The sequence below is a fragment of the Nesoenas mayeri genome (assembly GCF_963082525.1).
Source record: "Nesoenas mayeri genome assembly, chromosome: Z".
Lineage (NCBI taxonomy): Eukaryota > Metazoa > Chordata > Aves > Columbiformes > Columbidae > Nesoenas > Nesoenas mayeri.
The window spans coordinates 26532978-26553017 of NC_137542.1; the positions used below are offsets into that span (position 1 = coordinate 26532978).

The window sequence follows — 20040 nt, forward strand, 5'->3', positions numbered from 1 at the left end:
AAGTCATGGCAGAAAATACCTCTTGAAGGATGGAGGGAGAAGTGCTATGCAGAGGAGGTTCATTGGAAATGCTGAAATGGCGCTGGGCGACTGGTTCTGCTTTTTCCCAGGGCCCTGCCCGTGTTCAGCTGGGATGCAGGGAGGCCCCAAGTAGAGGTGAGATGGGGAACTGAATCTGGGGAGCCCACTGCTGGTGGTAGCAGTGGGGAAGAAGCACAGATGCCCTACTTGCTTGTTTGTAACTCTCCAGAGCAGAGCACAGCTAAGGGGTGGACTCGGATACTTCTCTCTGTCAGGGTGCTACCGTCTCTTTTGCCAGCTTGAACTGGACAATACCAGCTTTCTGGAAGAGTACTCTTGTAAAAGCTTTGTTTACAAAGTCATTTGTGAATTCAAAAAGAGTTACTTTATTTTGGGGCTGTGTTTAGACATGCTTCATCCCTTAACCAGGTGTCCCCAGGTTATACCACTTGTTTTATTTCTGGTGTAGCATTGCATATCTATAATACATAAAGCAAGAGGGTGGAGAGGGGCAAGGCCAGGTTATGTATGACTGTTTCCAGTTCTGCAGTGCAAAAGTCTGCAGAAATGCCTCTTGATTAAGACCATAATTTCTAAAATGTTTCCTGCAGTTTGCTCACTCCTTTGCTCTCAGCCGTTGTAGCTGAAAAAAAGGATTTCAAGTGCAGCTTGCAGTGACTATTATGCTGATGTCCGTGCAACTGCATTTTTATTCTGATTCATCTGCGTAAAGAGCTGCGTCACTGAAAGATGGAACTGATGCATGTGAGTCTTTTGTAGACTGGCTAAATTATTGTAGAAAGTGAAACTTTTCCAGTGCAATGTTAGTGATTATAAATACACAACTGCTTTGAATAACAAATCTCCTGGCATCCTGTTAGTTAAAAACAAACTTAGAAAAAAGCTCTTCATTTTGGCACAGCAGCTGAATTTTAACAAACAAATCTTTTTAGTAATGCTGATATGGAGTTGGAACTCTTCTTTTTTCTTTTTTTTTTTCGCCCCCCATTGTATTCTTGTTGTCGATATTAATTGAGCATACTACTTGTATTAACTTGAGTATATGCGCTGCATATCTTAAAACAGTCTCTGAATTTTCCTTCAATGTAATAGTTTTCATAGCTTTCACGAAGATCATCAAAGTAGGCATGTGGACCTTGGACTGCTTCAAAATACTGACTGCTGAAGTAAGAAATCGAGCTGTTATTGGGTCAGAGCTTACAGGAGCGGGTTTCTGTGTGCAACATCCACTTGCAGATGCATGGCTGAAGTAGAGGAGGTGTTCCACACCTGGAGAAGATCACTGAGAGATAGCTACTGCTTGGAACAGGCGGCTGCCTGCACTGACATTGCCTTGCAGCATGGCCTCAGTCCATGGTGCTTTCTCTAGCAAATTTAAGCTTAGGAGCTGTGCAGTAGATAAGTATTTCATCCCAAGTCCAACTTGGAGTGAAAGTAAGGCACCACTTGCCAACTCAAGGAACCTTAGCCCACAAGTAAGTTGTATTAATATTAGAAGCACGAAAGAGCCCCAAATCATGCGTTTGAGGTAAGTTCTGGCTGTTACAGAGTACTGCTGTCTCCAGAGATTGTTTAGTTCAGATGACCTTAAATCTGGATCCCTACATCTTGCCTAATCCTCCTTAAGGCACAGTAATTTTTCTACCTACATTGAGTAAAATACAGATTTAAAGCATTTGGAAAAACATGCATTTTTTAAAATGAGCTGGTTTATATGAGGTATAAAGCTATAACATGATGACATATCTAGAAATCACTTAATCCATTTCTCTGTTTCAAAAGAAGATTAACTCAACTGCCTGTAAGTGTAGAAAAAATGTTTAGGCTCAGCATAGCAGCGCTAACACTGAAAATGAAGCTTTTAATGCTCTTTTCTTAACTAAATGCATATTGCTGGCTTTTTCATGATGGGTCAAATTAAGTGCTTGTAGGCAGGAAACATGTTAGAAATCATGCAAGGAAAAAGATGTTTTTTGAGAGGAAGTGGATGCCATTAAGAATGTGGAACACTTTTAGACGATTTAAGAGAGCCCACAGATGAATAAAATGATGATGCACCTGACTCTCTTATTAATTTGATACAAGCTTTTTAATTTTCAGAGATCTTTTGTTATTTCTCATTTTTAGGTTCTGTAAAAGTTAGCCAATCAGACCTCCAAAGACTTGACTTTTTCCCTCTTCTCAAATTCCGTCTGTAAGTCTGACTGGAATCCTCATTCTTGTTCCACGAGGAGCACTCATGCAAATAAAATGCACACTTAACGTGAGCCTGTGTAATTATTCAGCAGTCATGCTCCAAATTTGGAGTCTCTAGTGCTGCACAACAGCACTTTCAAATCCTACCAAAGAGAGAAAACACTGTGTTTTTAATGAAGGGAGCAAAGCAGCTGGTTTTGTCACCAGCGGTTTTCATCCATTGCTTCGGCAAGTACACTGTGATTGTTGTTGTAGCACAAAATCCTAAACCAAAATATTTCCATGTTGAACAAAACCAATACCAAAATAACAAAGAGCAGCAATCTGTTTGGCATATTTCTATGTTTCCACACAAAAATGCATAGATTGAGTTGCTAGTTCACAGGTTTTATTTCCCCTGGAAGGAAGGGGGTTGGAGAGTTTTGTGTTATGTTAGAGTGTCATGGAGGTTTGTGTAGAAATGCTTATAAAAAAAAAAGCTTGTCACCATTTTATCCATCCAGCTATTGAATCTGTACTGTGCACTCAAATTTGTCTCCAGCCCTTTCTGTCTTTGGAGTAACTTCTAAAAAATATCTAGGTGCTGTAAGTTAGAGCTATATGCAGTAACCCAAATAAAAATTAATTTGCTGTGTTTTCAGATAATTATTCGGTGTAGTTCAGTTATGGTGAGACTGTTGATACCAATACCTAGAATGACTGGGAGTGAGAAAGAAAGGAAGTAAAATATCTGAAGAAAACCAATAGAAATTATGTTTACATCTTTGGAAGAGTAGTGGATTGAAACTGGGAAAGAGATGTGAAACTTCATGCATAACAGAATTCCTGGAAGTGAAACATCTTGTCAAATACAGGAACTTCAGATGGTTTGTACTTCAAATGGGGCAATACTTAAAAATGGACTGTCCTGAGCCCAAAAGCAAATGGATGGGTAAATGTCCAAGAATTTCCTACTGAAATACCATTCCCTAAGGAACAGATTTTTTGTGTGTGCATTTGAGATGGGGAGGAGGGAAGAATACAAGGGTGGGCAGGAAGGCAGATACTTTCTATATTGATGTTGGTTGTGTAGCAGGATTTGTAAATTAATCCTTTTGCCAATGCTGCAGATTGATGGGTAACCACGTGATGTACCATCTGCCACTTAGCTGTTAAGTTAAATTTAGATTTTTGTGCATATATGTTTTTATTTTTTATTCCTTAAAACAATTGTTGCAAGTGTTACTCAGCTATCCAAATAAACGAGTAAATAGCTTTGAAAGCAGATTTGTATTTTTAATGAGGTATGTAGCTACTTTAAAAATATAACTTACATTTTACTCCTTATTCCTTTATTTAGATTATAGTAAAGAATTTGAGACAGTGTTTTGACTTGAACATACTATGAGTGCACCTGTTTCATACATCCGTAGTTGAAAACTTAATAGTTTCTGACTAGTTGTTTCTCCCTATGTAATAAGTAAGCTCTACTGAATGTTAAAGGTACTTGGAAAGTGTGAACGCCATGTGTGGGGTGCAGCTTTCTGTTTCATCCAGAAAGGAAACATAATGGTCAGGGTTGGTTTTTTTCCTTTTCCCAGGTATGTTTCTTCATTGTGCTTTGCCATTTTATTGCAAAGGTAAGCTAGGCAAGTTGGAAAGAAACGAAGTGTTGTGGTCAGGGCTCAGTATTATGCAGCAAGAGGGCGTTTGGAGAAGGGTGTCTCTCCTAGGGGAGACTTTGTGGGGAGCGCTGATTAATTTCTTTAATTGTGCCTCAGGAAGAGGCCTGAGTACCTGGCCATCCCACTGGAGTCAAGTGAATATGGAAGGACAGGGAAAAGCAATAAAGAAGTGAACAGAGTTGGAAGGAGTGAGGAGAAATTTGTAGTTTTCCCAAGTTATGGGCACTGTGGCTTAAATGGCTGGATCTAGTGAAGTACAGGAGAGGTGGACCGGAGACTGATGAGCCTGGAGGCTAAGGTGGAGATCTTAAAAATCTGGATTTGAGGGTGCTCAGTGAGGAAAATAAATACAGTGTGCTGAGAGTTGTGAAAATAGTGAGAGAGAATGAGAAGAACACCTTTCAAATATATTAAAAGCGCACAGCGAATGGGATGAAGAGTACTAAAGGTGGTAAAGAATAGAGATAAAAAGCCTATGAATCCATGCAACTGATTAAAAAAAAAAATAATCAGTATTTTAAAAAAGGCAAAAGTCACACAAGCAGCATTTCGTGTGCATTGCGAAACTTTGGCCAAGAAAGACCTGGGGTGACGCAGCCAAACGAGCGGTGCATGTTGCACAGCGTTGCCACAGCGGGCCACCCAGTGACAGCAACCCTCGTTAATCACATGTGTTGTAACCAGGAAATCAATTCATGGTTGAGGTGAAAGAAAGGAAAAGAAGATGAGTAGTAGGAGTTGCCATGCTCCAAACTCTCTTAGGTATTCGACTTGTCAGTTTTGTTGCTCCTGCCGTTATTCCTAGTCAGAATGTGGAGTAAATTCATGAGGCGGTTGCAGCTCTATGTTTAAAGCCATGAAACATTTTATTCAAAAGTCTTGACTCGAAAGCAGATGCAGTATTACATTTAACAAATGGGAGCTATTTCCAGGAGTCTTCAAATGTTTCCCAAAATGGTTGCATAGGTACTGAAAAGATAAATAGTACCCAGAGAAAAAGTTTGAAGACTTCCGTGTGAGTGCTTAAATCTTCCAACGTAGCCATCAGTATTAAGGTGACACATTTACACGTTTTGTATGAGATTGTTCTGCATCATATCTCGATGATAAAATAGTGATTTAATGTGTGTGGTTTTTTCAGTTATTTTTCATTTGAATTGTGTAAATCCATCTTTTATTTGCTATGAAAAAGAAAGTTATAAGGGTTATTTTAATTTAGTTAATTAATTAATTTAATTTAAGAAATTGAAGACAGCCTGGGAAAACAGAAATTAATTTTACAATTACCTAAACTGAGGGAAATTGAGTCACAATAATTTTTTTTCCCTTAAAAAAGATGAAAAATCAATAGTCTTAAATTCAGGTTATCATTTTTAGTGTAGGATATAGAAACACACAACTTAGGCAGCTTCAGAGGTTAAGCTTAAGGACTGTGCAGAGGCTTTAAGATGTATTTTTCTTACAGAGCATTTTCTTCTAAGCAGGCAGCTTTTGAATGACTTACTGAAAGCTCTATTACACCACTGAGTTATCTGCCAATTTGAGTTTACGGATGTTAACTATTATGTCAAGTCCTGTGTGTACTTTTTTATTTAATGTTTTTAAACAATGATGAAATGCTGTGATAAGCTTTGACAGTGCCTGACAATTATATGCTTTGTGTGGCAGTTGAGTTTAGATAATAAATATTTGTTGAAGTATTGTATATACAAGAGACTCCTGTTTGGTTTTTACAGAGCTTTCAGTTCTTTGCTGTAATTCCCATATTCTTCTTCCTCATTATTTTGAACTAACACCAATGGTATCTTCAAAGAGACAAATTCTTGTTCAGATAAAGTCACCGGAGGTGATGTTCTTAGTATGATTTGTTTGTGTTAAATTTGCCATACATGTTTCTGTTTTAATGCTTGGTTATAACTTAATATATTTGCCTTTATTTTGGGTAATTAAAATGTTCTTGAACAACATTTACTTTTTCCTATACAGTAATGTGTGATGCATCATGACTCAAGTACTTATCTAAATTTCCCTTTAAAGTGGTGAAGTGAACCAGAGTTCAGTTAAATCTAACTAAATATTGAGGAGGCAGACTACGTAAGGAAAATTCTGTTTCAAACAGAACCTATGCTGTTTGTTGGTTTTGGTTTTGGTGGTTTTTTTTTTTTCCCCCAAGTGTTTTCATAACAGTTTTCACATTTAATCACACAATAAAGCTTCTCTGACTTTGCTTTTTGTAATTCCTTCCACTCTCCTCCCCGCTCCGAGGTCATATGCTAGCACTCGGGAATCGCGCATAGCAGATTTATTGCAGCTTCATGGGGGAAACCTGGTATTACCCAGTCAGAACACATTCTGCATGCTGAAATCCTGTTCTGTTGAGAGCCCTGACTTGAAACAAAGCCTTCCTTAAAGGGAAAAAATGTAAAGGCGCTCTCCTCGGATAAGAGAGAGTGCAGATGAGAATGTTGCATGCTTTTTGCCTCTTGATTTCTTTTTCAGAGTGCTGTTTCTACTTAAACCCATTTCAAGGACAGAAACTAAATTATTGCTTACAAAGATAGAATATCTATCTACTCACTCCATGGTATACTGTATATAAAACAAATTATGAGCAAAATACCATGCAGTAGCATTTTATTTTTGTATCCTTTTTTTACAATGCTCTTGTTTATGTATAGAGAGATACTGACATATTTATACGTACACAGAGTGGGTGAAAGCATTTACCTGTATTGCAAGTAAACAGGAAAGAAAGAGCTGTTGTTTTGGTTTGGTTTTTTTTTAACTAGTCCTTTGTTCAACTTGACAAAATTAAGCCTAATGATCACAAGATTACGTTTTTTTCTAAACTTGTTGTTTCTAAATGTGAACAGTTCTTCAGTCATTTGCAGTTTAAGTTTATAGTCAGATAGTTGACATGTAGGACCCACTTCATCTCTGCATGATGAACTGTACTAGTTAATAAGTGCTATTAAACCCAGCAAATGTATGCGCAGGTGAGTGCACGCGTGTATGCTCCAGCAGTTTAACTTGCTTAGCATTAACTATGTTGGAAAAACTTTGTAATTGTTCTGTGAGTAGAATAGGAAAATCCTAAGCAGGTCAGCCCTTTTCTTTAGGTGAGGGTGTTTGGGAAGGGCGATGGGAAGGTCTGCTGGTGTGCTGTGTCTTTCAACATGTGGGCATAGGATGCTAAAAACATTCCAAATCTGGCTGTGTTTTCTTCATCCCCTTTGAGCCAGCCAGAGCCATCTGATTAATCTGCTCATGCTTAACAGTAATTACTGTTCTGGGCAGCTGTATTCAGTGAGATGCGATCTTGACCGAATCTGTACGTGGATAATATTAGGTCTGTGTAGTGGTCTGTCAAGTGGCCGCTTGCCTTTCTAAATGTATGGCCCAGAAAGTGATGTAATACTATAATAAGTGATGTAATACTATAATCAACTGGAATCACGAAGACACCTTGTAGCGTAATCTTCCATTCAGTACTGGATACACATGCATACCTGTACACAGGTAAAGAAGTAGTCTTCTCTGTTTCCACCTTTCTAATCCATCATGCCATGTAATTATTCCTCTGTTGTTTTTTTTTTTCAGATGTGATTCGAAGCATGTAAGCACAAACAGTATAAACAATGTGCTATCTTTCTTGTGCTCTGTCATAGATAAAGTTCTTAATGTCTATTAATGTCTATTCTGTTATGTCCTCCCTGGGGACTAGTGGCTCCTCTGGGACTGAAAAGTCACTTTTCTGTAAGCTTGGTAAACATCTAGAGAAGTCTGTTAGCAACCTAATGAAATGGCAGAAAGCAGCAGAGCAACAGAGACCTCCAGTTTCATCAGCATAATGTGCTGAGATTGACAGCATGAGAGCATTTCTGTAGGACATAAATACATAGCTGAAATGCAGAGCAAGTTGCTTTTACAATAACCAAAAACCAAAAATATGAGGCATGAGCTTATGGGGAGAAAAGAGCAAATTGGACAAATTCCCTGCTTCTGTGATTCTTCACTTTCTGGCCCATCCTGCAACCTGATTTCAGTTATACAAAGTTATGGTAGGTACTTAAATCTGTGCATATGTTTAAAAAGTTAACTTAGCCCACCTACTTCTTAAAGTGTTTGAAACCACAGATTCTGACTGCTTCATCTTGTGATACCATTTGTTATAGATACTATCAGAGTGTTTATATATATTTCATTAATAATTTTACAGTTATATTGTTCAAACTGTATTTGAATAGGTAGTACGGCAGAGGTTTTGGTTCATTTATACAGACAAAACATGATATCTGATAATGCAGCATTTTTTCTCACGGGAAGTATTTCATGGAGTAATAACCCAGATTATTCTGAAAGGGTTTTTCTTTTTTTAAATATTACATAAGGAAAGAAGGCTTTTTATACTTTGGATGTTTTGTTTAAGTATTTGATGTATTTATTCTTAAAGATAATCAACCTCTTTTATCACATACATTGAGTCACTATATTGGGATCAGGATAATTCTGAAACTTGATAATTTTATACCAAAAGATGGTCTAAGTCACAAATTCGGAAAGAGAGTTTAAGAGACACAGAGTTCATAAGTGTATAAACACATCCATGTGTAACAAAGAACCCAGGAGTTAGGAAATAGGGGTTGTCAGTACATTCGTTAGTCTTTGCTTTATAAATCTGTCTGATATTCCCTTCTGCTCCCCATTCCTTGCAGTCCTTGCTCTTTTTGGCTTTGCTGCTTTTCCAAAATACTTCTAAGGAAGGTGTATCAGCATACATTTTACTGATGGGTATAAATTCCAACTTGATTTAAACTCTGTACATGTTGGAAATGTACTACACAACTGCATAATGTATGTTACTCTTCTTGTTTTGTACTTTTAGCTCTCTACTATTCATGGTCAAGTTGAATTAAGTCCTTGTATTTGTTTTTGTGTATTAGTAGTTGTTGAAAAAGGCCGGTCCTAACAGTGAACTCTGATGCACCATCAGATTTCAGCTGGCTTGTTCTCCTACTTAAAAGCTGTGTCTCATTTAACTCCTCTTTTGCCTCTTTCCTTTATTACTGCTTTTTCTGTGTGTCTCCCAAAGTTACTACTTCAATTGTGCTATGTCCAATGTGCCCTTTCCTAAAACAATTACTAATGTGCAGCTGAAACGTGTTTATGGTAATCGATAGGCTTCAGGTGCTTGTAGCTCTTTCTTCTACCGAGGAATTAGCTGCTGTTCCTTCATGTCACAGAGTGGTCACATACTTCGAGTGCTGCTGCTTAGACTCTCTGCAGACAATGAAAATGCGTTTCTCCACCATCACCGCAAAGGAGACAGCTCCATTGTCAACTGGGAGATGTGTGTCTCTGTCACCACTTGTAGTGTAAACTTGTTACTTGCATTGAAAACTGTTTTGCCAGAGCTGTTTAAAAATAAGTAGCCTAATCATCTATCTAGGATCTGTGTGTCCTTTGGCTACAGCTGTCCTGCAATGTTCTCATCTTCTTCATGTTGTTTCCCATTTATTTTCAAAGCTCTCCAGTACTTGGAGGGCTTGCAGCTACACAGTACTTCTGGCATTCTCTCAGCATCTGTCCTGGAGAACTAAATGTTGCAGGGCAAGGGAAGGAGCACAAAATTTGTGAGCACTATACAAGTATTTCTGACTTTTAGAACCTAAATAAATGTAGTGTGAGCTTATCAGTCAGTCCTGCTTTCATTCCCTGTTGGCCTATGCTCTTAGGTTAACTGCAAAATTAAAAATATGGTTTGGGGAAAGGGCACTTCTGTTCTCTAATGTGCCCTGTGCAGGGAAAAGATGTGCAAGCATGCTTAGAAAAAAAATCTGCCTGGCAAGATACTTTGTCTTGGAGTATCCCGGTTTCTTTATCTGTCAAGACAGATGAAGATTTTTCTTTGCAGGTGTAATGCTGGTAGCTAGTGCTACAGCTGCTCTTCTGTGGAATGTTTTATATTTTGAGCATGGTACACATGAAACACTAGTGCTGCCCAGTCACATCTGCATGGAGTGCTCTCTTAACCATGGCTTACCCCACCCTGCTAATGCTGGTAATAGCTTATTTCCTCAATGTAACTGTAATGGTGTGTGGTAGTTACTCCCAGCTGTGGTACTGTAAGCATTATACATGCAAGAGAAGATCTCAAGTGCCTCATGAAATTACTGTCTTTTGCAAGACCATAAATAGGGAGAGAGGAAGGAGGGGAAAGAGGTTGCCTCCAAATTGGCATTGCAACTGAACAGCAAATGAAGTTTCGCGTGATTTGGAAGGTGAAGAGGAATTTAAGGTAGCTATAAGCCTTCATAGTTTGTGGAGAAGTCACTTAGGTACTGCTGCTTCACCAGGAGATTTTGTGAGGGTTAACTTCATTAGCAGAAGAGGCTCAGATAACCCTTGATGACAGGCAGTGGTATGTGGGTGATGATGGTGACTGATGGAGCTGACTGCACATGAGATGGTGCTGGGGGTGGAAATCACCTGCTCAGTTGGCCTTCCCCACTGCAGATCTCTTATGGAAAGACAGAGGTGCCCACAGTCTGCTTTTTGAGGGGGGAGACAAATGGCTCTGTGACTCAATTGCAGTTTGTTTCACTGGCTAATCTAATAGTACTATGTAAGGTTTTGTTGTGTGGGTTTGGTTTTTTTTTTTCCCCTCTTGGATTAGTGTATTTCTAAAAAGGAAAGCAGTCAAACAAAAATAGTAAAAGCAGTTGTGTACCTTAATAAATTTTCAGAGTTGAGAAATTTTTAAAACAGAAAAAAAAAGGGCCTAAGAGTCAGAGACATACCAAGACATCTTATTACTCTGATGTCGGCATGCTATTTTCCCTGGTCCTATCCCTGCCCCTATTAAACTTTCTTTTTAATATATTCCTCAAAAGATGGCATGGAGAATTTCCCTGTTCTTGCTCTGTTGTGGCAATAAATACTAGAAAATTGGTCTCTGCAGGTTACTTGATGTTAGAGAGGCACCCCAAAAGTCAATTTAGACAGGTGATAAGTTCCCAACAGATTTTATTCTAACCAGAACTGTTTAGCAGAGAACCATCTAGAAACAGGGTTTATCCAGAATTATTTAGCACTCCAACACATGGTAAAAGACAGGTTCAGATACCAGTTAGGAGTTCAGTTATTACGCAGTGATTCAAACTTTAGGAATCAGATTCCCAAAACCCTGGAGTGATTATTCCAAATGTGCATCTTTTCACTCTTACAAAGTGAGGTCTCTCAAGGGTGCCCAGAAGATCACTTATGAGTTCGTCAAGGTGCTTCAGTCCTCAAGGGATGTTCCTTAGGTGGCCAGTCTAAGGAGGAAAATCTTTGACTGCAGACCCACTGCTTTGAGGAAGACCAACTGAATGGGGGCCTCTGGTGGGCTCCATTTAATCTGGTGGCCTAGTTCAATCTGAGCTGTGGTAATTTACAGTAGTGGTCCAGAAACTTCTCTCAACTGAGGCATTTCAGTGGTCCATGGCTCTGTCCATTGACCTGTGGTCCATCAGCCTAGAAGTTCCTGTTGCTTTCGGGGCATGGCAGGAGCAGGGGGTGACAATAGAGGAGGGGGGCAGTGCTTCTGCTACACATCCACCTCATGACCACAGCCACTATTGAGCTGATCTCTCTGGAGTGGTGATGTAGTCATGTCTTGCCTTCAAAGTTAGAAGGGAGCACAGTTTCAGTGAGTCTTACTGCCCACTGCAAATCATGATTTCTCACTTATCTTCCAACTATTACACATACTATCAGTCATCAATAATACAATATCAATCAATAGTTAATCAACAATAGAATTATAACAACAATCACCAATGCCTATAGGAAGCATCATCCTGTGGTTGTAGAAGGCTGGTTGGCCCTCTAGACAAGGAAAAACCAAACACATAAAAACTTTCCCCAACTAGTTAGTCCCCAGTGTGGTAACAATTGCTTCTGAAACCTTTGCTTCTGTCTTCATCTTGTTAATTTGGTCCTGCAGTGGCATTGATACAGTTGAGATGTGGACGCATCTCTTTTCTATTGACACGTCCAAGACTTTGCATAATCATGTAGTTGCATCTGGCTACTACTGGTTCTTCTACCACATTTTTTATTCTGCATTATCTCTTGCAACACATTAAATAGCTCCTCCTCATGGATACATTTGAAGGCAAAGATTCCTTGTCCAGTTTGATACGTTGTCACTTTCGGAAAAGATTTGAGTCATAGCAGTACTGACAAAAACAGAGGTAGTATAATTTTACACAATTCTATTTATGGCTGTACAAGGTTAGGTCTGTATCTGTAAGTTCCATTATGTCAGAACCCAGTTCATTACCATCACTGTGCACATTAATAACCTTAAACTTGTTTCAGTGGTTGTCTGAGAGTTTCTTTATGTGGACAGTTACAATAGCTACCTATGACTTCTTCAGAAAACCATGTCATCTCTGGATTTGGCAATTAATATTTCCAGCCTTCGCTGCAGTATCAGGGCTTTTGTCGTACTTCAGCATGTCTGTGTTTGCTGCTGTCACCACTTCTAGGAGGAGTGTTGAAGGGTGATCCATTTCTCTATTATTCTGTTACAAAACACAAAACTTGCCTTGGGCTTTGAAACGGGCCTTTAGGTCAGAAGTCTTAGATTATCTACCGGACACTAATGTGAGTTTTCCCACTCCGCTCCAGAGCTTCCTAGGCATATAAGCCTCTGGGTTTTGTCAGGGTCATTGGCACAAAGCTGACAGAGGGGGGCTTTGCCATAACAGGTTGTCCCACGTGTATTTTTAGTGGAGGCTGATCCTTTTCTGTGTGTGTGTGTTTTCTCCAGTACTCCAGTAGGTGTTGCAGCTCTGCTTTGCTATGTGTTGTCTGCTCCTTCTCAACAGCAGATAGGGCATCACTTGGTGCTGCAATAGATCCCACTATCCTCCAAGCCCTTAGGAATTTAGCTTCCTGCCCAGGACCTTGGTATTCACAAGACGGAATATCTAATTCATTTTTTGTCAATAGGTTCCAGATAATCTCAGCTACCTTGTCTCTGCCCACCAAGATGTCATCCATATATTGATATATGTGAACGCCCCAGGTTATTTTCATAGTGTTAAGGAGTGGAACTAGCGTGTTGTGGGCAATAGGGGGAAAGTGTCTGTACCATTGTGCAAGCTGGTTGAAAGTGTATTGTGACACTTCCCAGGTAAAGGCAGACTGGGGTTTGCCTACCTCCCTTAGGGGAATAATGGAAAATGTGCTTCCTCTGTGTTCCCAGTAGCAGAGGGCGCCATCCGTGCAGCAGCTCTTGAGGTACCCCTAAGGCTAATGCTTCACACCACAGGTTACCTGGCTCTGGGCTGCTGGTCCAGTCTGACCAGCCATGCAAGGGTTCAGGTACCCAGGATGGGGATTGCCACCCAGCGTGGAGCTCGCAGCTGGGCTGCTGGATCCTGCTACCCTGTCTGTGCCACCCGCATCATCCCATTACTTTGCACGCCCGTGGGGAACTATATTAAATTATGTCCCTGCCCTTATGAGCATGTGCACGTGCACAGGTGGATTTTGTATGCACCAGCACGATTGCAGTCCTTTGTTCCAGCATGTCTGCCCACTCCCTCTTTGCGTTTCTACCTTTACCTGGTCTATCTCTGCATGTCTGTTAGAATTATCCTGTTCCAGTTGCTCATGGTATTAATACAGGTCCCGTCCCTGTTCTAAACAAACACAAAGGACAGCACAAGTAGTTGTGACCACACTTGGATCAGACCATCTTTCTTTCACCCATTGTATACAGGGAAGGAAGGATTACAGCTTCAACTCCACAATTTCTTAATTTTTTTCATTCAGCCAACTATTCCAATTTAAATGTCATAGAGGGACCCCAAAAGTCAGTTTAAACAGGCAATAAGCTCCAAACAGGTTTCATTCTAACCAGAACTGTTGGGTGGAGAACCACCTAGAAACAGGGTTTATCAAAAACTATTCAGCACTCTCACAACATTGTAAAATGCAGGTTTGGATGCTGGTTTTGAGTTTGGTTGCTACATAGCCGATTCAAACTCAAGTCATCAGATCTGAAAACTCTAGAGTGACAATTCCAAGTCAGATCTTCCCACTCCTACAAAGTGGGGACTCTCAAGGTGTACTGTCCCACTCAGTGGAGTGAGGGCAGAGTTAACTTTTAAATACTCGGTGCTGGAACCGAGAATAATGACAATTACTTGAGAATTTAAATTAAATCATGAATTTACTTAAAATTCGGCAGAATTACAGTGAGTAGTGGCTTGGGTAAAGTTTGTAACTATATCATAAAACTTAACAAGACATCAACAACAAAACTCACAACAATATTACCCTTATGTTCCCAAAATAAAGTTAGAAAGAGAGACAGATAGATTAAGCTATCAGAAGAGAGGTGAGATTTCACCACTCCAAAGGTCAGTCGATCCAGCAACGATCTCTGCACTTCTCAAGGTGGCTGGTGCAATGAAACTTCACACAACGCCGCACACCTCGTGTCCCAAGTGAGAAGTTTTTTTAAACTTTAGTTCATTTGGTAGAAGAGGGCAGCTCATTTCCTCCCTCTGCTCACTCCTCACGCTACTTAAGGAGATTGTTCCAGAAATTGATCATTGATCCCAGAACTGAGTTGATTGGTCCTCTAAGGGTAACTGGTGATTTGTGGTTTCCAGTACCACCAGGTCAGTGATCGCTCCATGACCCTGCTTTTATGCAAGGCCAATTAATGAGGCAGGCCTCAAGGAAGCGATACCGTTAATGCCTTTATCTCAAAGATTGATGCCTTTGTTTTGTAAATAGTAAGTAGGCCTCAAGGAAAAGATACCATCCTGCCTCCAGCAGCACTTATCTCTCCCTCCCTGGCAGAAGTTGCAAAACCAGCTCTTTAAGATGTAACAAGGTGCACACTGTGTCCATCACACAAGGGTACCCAGGTAATTACTTACCAATAAGGCAATGTGTCTTAGTCCTCAGGCAACATGCCTTAGATGGCCAGTCTAAGGAGAAGAGTCTTGACTGCACACCCACTGCTGTGAGGAAGACCAACTCAATGGTGGCCTCTGGTGGGCTCCATTTTTACCCTAGTTAAATCTGAGCAGCGGTAATTTATGGTCGTGGTCCAGAAACTTCTCTCAGCCAAGGCATTTAATTGATCCAGGGCCCTGTCTGTTGACCAAGGGGTACATGCATGACCACAGTGGTCCATCAGCCTAGAAGTCCCTGTTGCTTTTGGGGCAGGGGAGTGCATCTGCCCCACTTGAGCATGTGTGTGTCCAGCTTGGGCCTCTTTTGGAGGGTTCTTTGGGTAAGAGTTTAATTTCAAACAGAAGGAGCTAGCTGGTGCAGAGCACTGGGAGCTGAGAGGAATACAGGGTATCTGCCACCCCTAATCACTGTGATCAGCCTTCTGGAAGAAAATGAAAGGACTTTTTGTTTTTTGCCCTTCGATTCTAAAATGTCAGTCTCTGCCAGTGAGTTTTGGGATCCTAAGCCAGGACTGATAAAAAGTGGAGTATAGGAGCTTCATTGGTGATTCCATCACCTCTCTGCATAATTTTTACATATACATATGTATCTATATATTGTAAAAAGCAGCATGTGTCATCTTATTATTTAAAAAAAAGATGGAGAAATGTAATGATTAGGTAATGGGATAAGCATTTTTTCTGAAACAAGTCTGAAAAATCACTGGATGTGGTGATACCATGTCAATTGTCCCAAAAAGCATGTATTTAGGATATTAATTATCTGCTAGTTGAGTAAGAATTACAAGATCACAAAACGAATTACAGTTATTAGCAGAAGTATTTGTTCTCACATCAAGCTGTCATCCTGCTGTTTAATATGATTCTGCCATGTGGAAAAAAACTAATGTCAGATACTTTATTAAGTCTGAGTTTATGATTTACCTTTTTTTTCAGTGTCTTCTAAAATGGCAATAATTATTTTGACCCCACTCATTTTAAATCAAACCTACAAAAGCAAGAGAACTTAAAAACCTAAGGGGCTTTTCTGGCTTTGAGGATGCTGCATGAATGAGTTTGGGACCCGAAACTGTAGGATCTGTGGGAGAATATTACTGGATATCAATGTGTTAGCCCATACAGAGCTGACCTACAAGAGCTCTTTACTGCAGTTCTACGGGTTAAAGCCTAGTAAATACCCTTTTATTTACACCTCTCCACTGCTTTTAGAACAGGAGTTTAACAGAGTTGTAAGATGGTGTGGCTTAGGGATCTGAGGCACAGAATAGCCCCTTTGATTGCAGCTTAGGTGTGATCTGCCTGTACCGCATTTAATAACAAACAGCTAATTGTGGGGTTATGCACTGAGTACTGCAACAGCAACAATAAGAAGGTTGTTTGGTGTATAACTGACACGTACTCTAGATACCTGTTAGTTGATAACTTTCTTGCAGTCTTGAGCAATGTCAAAGATTTCTAGAGCCTGAGATTGTAGTAAGCCATGGATGGGACCAATCTATGAAGTCAGGTGGTTTTAAACAATGTCTTCTAATAACACTACCATATTGAGTTGTGATAGATAAGGTCGTCTTTCAAACAGGTGGTTGTACTTGGAGAAAAAAGGAGAAGACTGAAAAAATTAAGCTACATAGCTCAGAAGAGGAGGAGAGAGAAGATCTACTTGTCTTACCTGGTTCCCTTTGTTTCAGTCAGCCTAGTACTGTAACGTCATAGTTGACCCATTGGCAAAATCAGATTAAACAGCCTTAGCCTTCAAGACATTGGAAGTAGCAAGTGGCTTTGAGGAATAGTGTGATTCAAATACAGATAATACTGTGGAAAAATCATCTTTCTTTAGCTTATAGGTTCACAGCCAGTGCGTGTTTAAAAGTGCAGAATGTTTTTCATTTAGAAGTGTGACTAAAATTCAGAGAAGTGCTAAGGGAAAATATCTATTATGGGCTAAAGATGAGAAGTTCAACTATCAGAGTTTACCAAAAGTCAACAGTTCTCAGTGAAACTCCTAATCCTAGCAAACTTTTATAATTAAAACCTCTTGGATATCAAAATGTATTGTATGTCACCATACTTCAGAGTTACTTTATAGTCCCAGCCTCTCCAGAGCTGATTTTAGTCTTTTGGTTTTTGTTTTTTGGTCTTCTGGGTTTTGTTGCAGCTTGTTTTGTTTTGCATTGTGCATTTTGTTTTGTTTTTAAATGAAGCAGTAGCTTTTGCCAAACTTACAAGGTGAGCATCAATAAGAAAGTCGTTACCCACATACCAAACAGGCCCATGGATGAATTATAAGCAGAAATATTTTTCTTACTCTATCAGGCAGTTTAGGCTCCCAGTCTGGAAGCCAGGCAGGTGACCAAAAGGCAAGCAATGGCTTTGTGCTTCCTTCTGGTGCGTGAACTCGCATAGCTGTTCAGAGTTGTGGCAATGCCACAGAGTCTGTGTGCTGCCTGACTTTGCAGTTTCCCTGGGACTGTGAACTTTTGGAAAAGCCGATTGCTCTTTAAATAAAGCTGAATATCTCTGTGGACATGGGCGTGTTGTGGGGAGGAGAGCGAGAACATCACTCCTTTCTGCCTCTGTCAGACAAGGGCCAGAAGGCGCTGTTTGCACCTTTCTGCAGCAGTGCGAATGCCTGGGTGCGTGCTTTGCTCTGGCTGGCTGTCCCACCGTGCAGAACTGTTCAGGCCTTGGAGACCATGTTGGAGAGTTGAACTGAACCAGGCAGAGGGGCTGATGTACCTTGTCTAGCCCTCTGCTGCCAGTTTAGGATAACACAGATCTTCCAGATGTCTTGTGCCTTATCTGCCAGTCCCATATGAATGTCTTTGGTATCGAAGAGCATCTGAGATAGCAGTAGGTGACCAAGTCTAGGCAACTGAAGAAGGTCTTCCAGCCTATGTCTGATGGGGAGTAGGATGTGGTCCAGCCTACAGCACTGCTCTCTCCACTGCAGTTAGTAATAATATGTTGGGCCCTGTCTGGTGACCGTGACAGCTTTGTGCAAAGTAGCGAGTGGTGGGTGGGAATTTAAGGCAAGGGGTTTTTTTTCATGCAGTATCAAGTTGTGACACACGTTCTTAATGCAATTTCATGAAATAATGAAGAATGAAACTTAAATGGCAATCATGACATTGAAATCAAACCTCAAAACTTAAAAGGCTGCTTCTCTCCGTTTACTTCTCTTGCCGCCTGTGGCTTCATTCAGAGGTGTCCCAGCTCATGGTGGCTATTCTAGAGTCCCTTTCTAGGAGTCCTTAGGAGAGGATCCATCTCTGCACTGTCTTCTGAAGGTGACAGTCATTTAGCCCTGCCCAACTGCATGTCCCTGTTCCAGACAATTTGCCACTCAGGTTTCTGTGTGGGGTCAGCATAGTAATTGTGGCAGCGGTAACCCAAGAGCGTAAAGTATTCCTAGCTGATCATCCCTCTAAATTCAAAAATCATGAGTGTGGTTTTCCCTTACATCATTTTATTATCTTTGTTTGTTGCATAACACTGTTGCTGATCAGTTATCATCTTCTATTTTCTGTCTGTCATGCATTCCTTAATTACTTAATTACTTTGGTGTATTTGGCACATGTTCATTCTCGAGTCATAAAGTAGTATTGTGCGTTGAGTTCATGCATGAGATGTGTAGCTTTGAGTGATTCCCACTTGGCACTTTGTCATTATGTGATGCCCTTTTTGTGGGTGATGCATCTTCCTATTGATCTCTCTGTCAGTTGTAATTAATTAACCAGTAGTACAGGTTAGCCTCTTCCAGGTACTGGGTAGAATTACATGTGCCTACATGTTAAATTGCTGTGTAGATAGTCAAGCCTATTAGGCTTAGCTTTGATTTGACCGCTATTCTGTGTCTACTTTAGAGGACACCACTTATGCAGTTAACAGAATAGGCTAAGATCAGAAAATTTTTGCATTGGTATCATTCTCTATTTCTGTGAATTCTTCATATAGTGAAATAAACCAAGAACAGAATTGCTAGAGGATCCTCCTCAAGAGATGTGAAAAACTTAAAAGGAAAACTCTGCAGTATATACAAATTATTTCCTCAACTCAGCATTAGTTTCCTGGAGATTTCTGATCTGAGTCGGTGTATACGTCTGGTAGCCACAGCCGTATACGTCAATGATAACGTACTGGAGTCAGCAGCTTCCTGGAGTTTCTTCTGGTTTATAACACAGTCACAGGATTTTCTTCCTCAGTGCCTCTGTATTTTTTTTACCTTCAAACTCATTCTGCTTAGCAAGATGATACAATAACTGTAATTCTTTTTATTACTGTATTTAGTTAGTGCTTTAAAAAACAAAGCAGTGTCTTGAAACCCAGTGTTGTTTTAAAACTTCTAAAAAAACAAACTTGAGGATAGAATAATGTCAATACTGATAGATCATGTAGATTGGAAGAAACTAAGGTCTGTCTATCCTGCAGAACAACAAAAAAAACCCACCTTCAGCATTCATACAGAAGGAGAAATCCCTGAGCACATATTTGGCCAAAATCCACTGGTCTACACAGGTGTTATCTTTTACGTATGGATATGCTGAAAGCTGTATGTATGTACGTTTGTGTGATGTAAAAGCCGTTTCTTAACTTACCTTTTCTGCTTCTGCTATATTTCTCTTCAAGTATTATTCTAGGTTGCCTAAAAGGCAGTGATCTACTTTAGCCGAGTTGATAATTCAGAGGTACAGCTGTTTTCCCCCAGCATAGGAAATAGAGGCTACTCTTAACTCTAAACTTCCTTGAACTGAACACTCATCTTCATTCTTTCCCTCCTTTCTTTTTTTCTTCTTTTCAGTGGGCAGTTTGCAGTAGTGAAAAAATGCCGTGAGAAAAGCACCGGTCAACAATTTGCAGCAAAATTCATCAAGAAACGGAGAACGAAATCAAGCCGGCGTGGAGTGAGCCGGGAAGATATCGAGCGCGAAGTTGGCATACTGAAAGAGATTCGACATCCTAATGTGATCACCCTGCATGATGTTTATGAGAACAAAACTGATGTCATTCTTATTCTGGAACTGTAAGTAGCTCTAGAGACCTGAGAAGGAGTAACAGAATGTATGTTTGTTTGTTTTTTAAAAAATAGACAGTTTCTCTGAGAGTGATTTAATGTCTGTTGTTTAACCACCTCAAAAGGAGATAGATAATAGCCT

At 40.1% G+C, this 20040-nt stretch overlaps 1 protein-coding gene across 1 annotated transcript in view; it reads left to right on the forward strand.

Moving 5' to 3' along the window:
* Positions 1-20040, forward strand: part of DAPK1 (death associated protein kinase 1) — a gene marked incomplete at both ends in the record, with an annotated part of 89252 nt that overhangs the window by 23124 nt on the left and 46088 nt on the right. The window contains one exon of the mRNA XM_080362361.1: positions 19686-19907. Coding sequence (XP_080218487.1) covers positions 19686-19907 — 222 coding nt within the window. The remainder of the gene's footprint in view (positions 1-19685; positions 19908-20040) is intronic.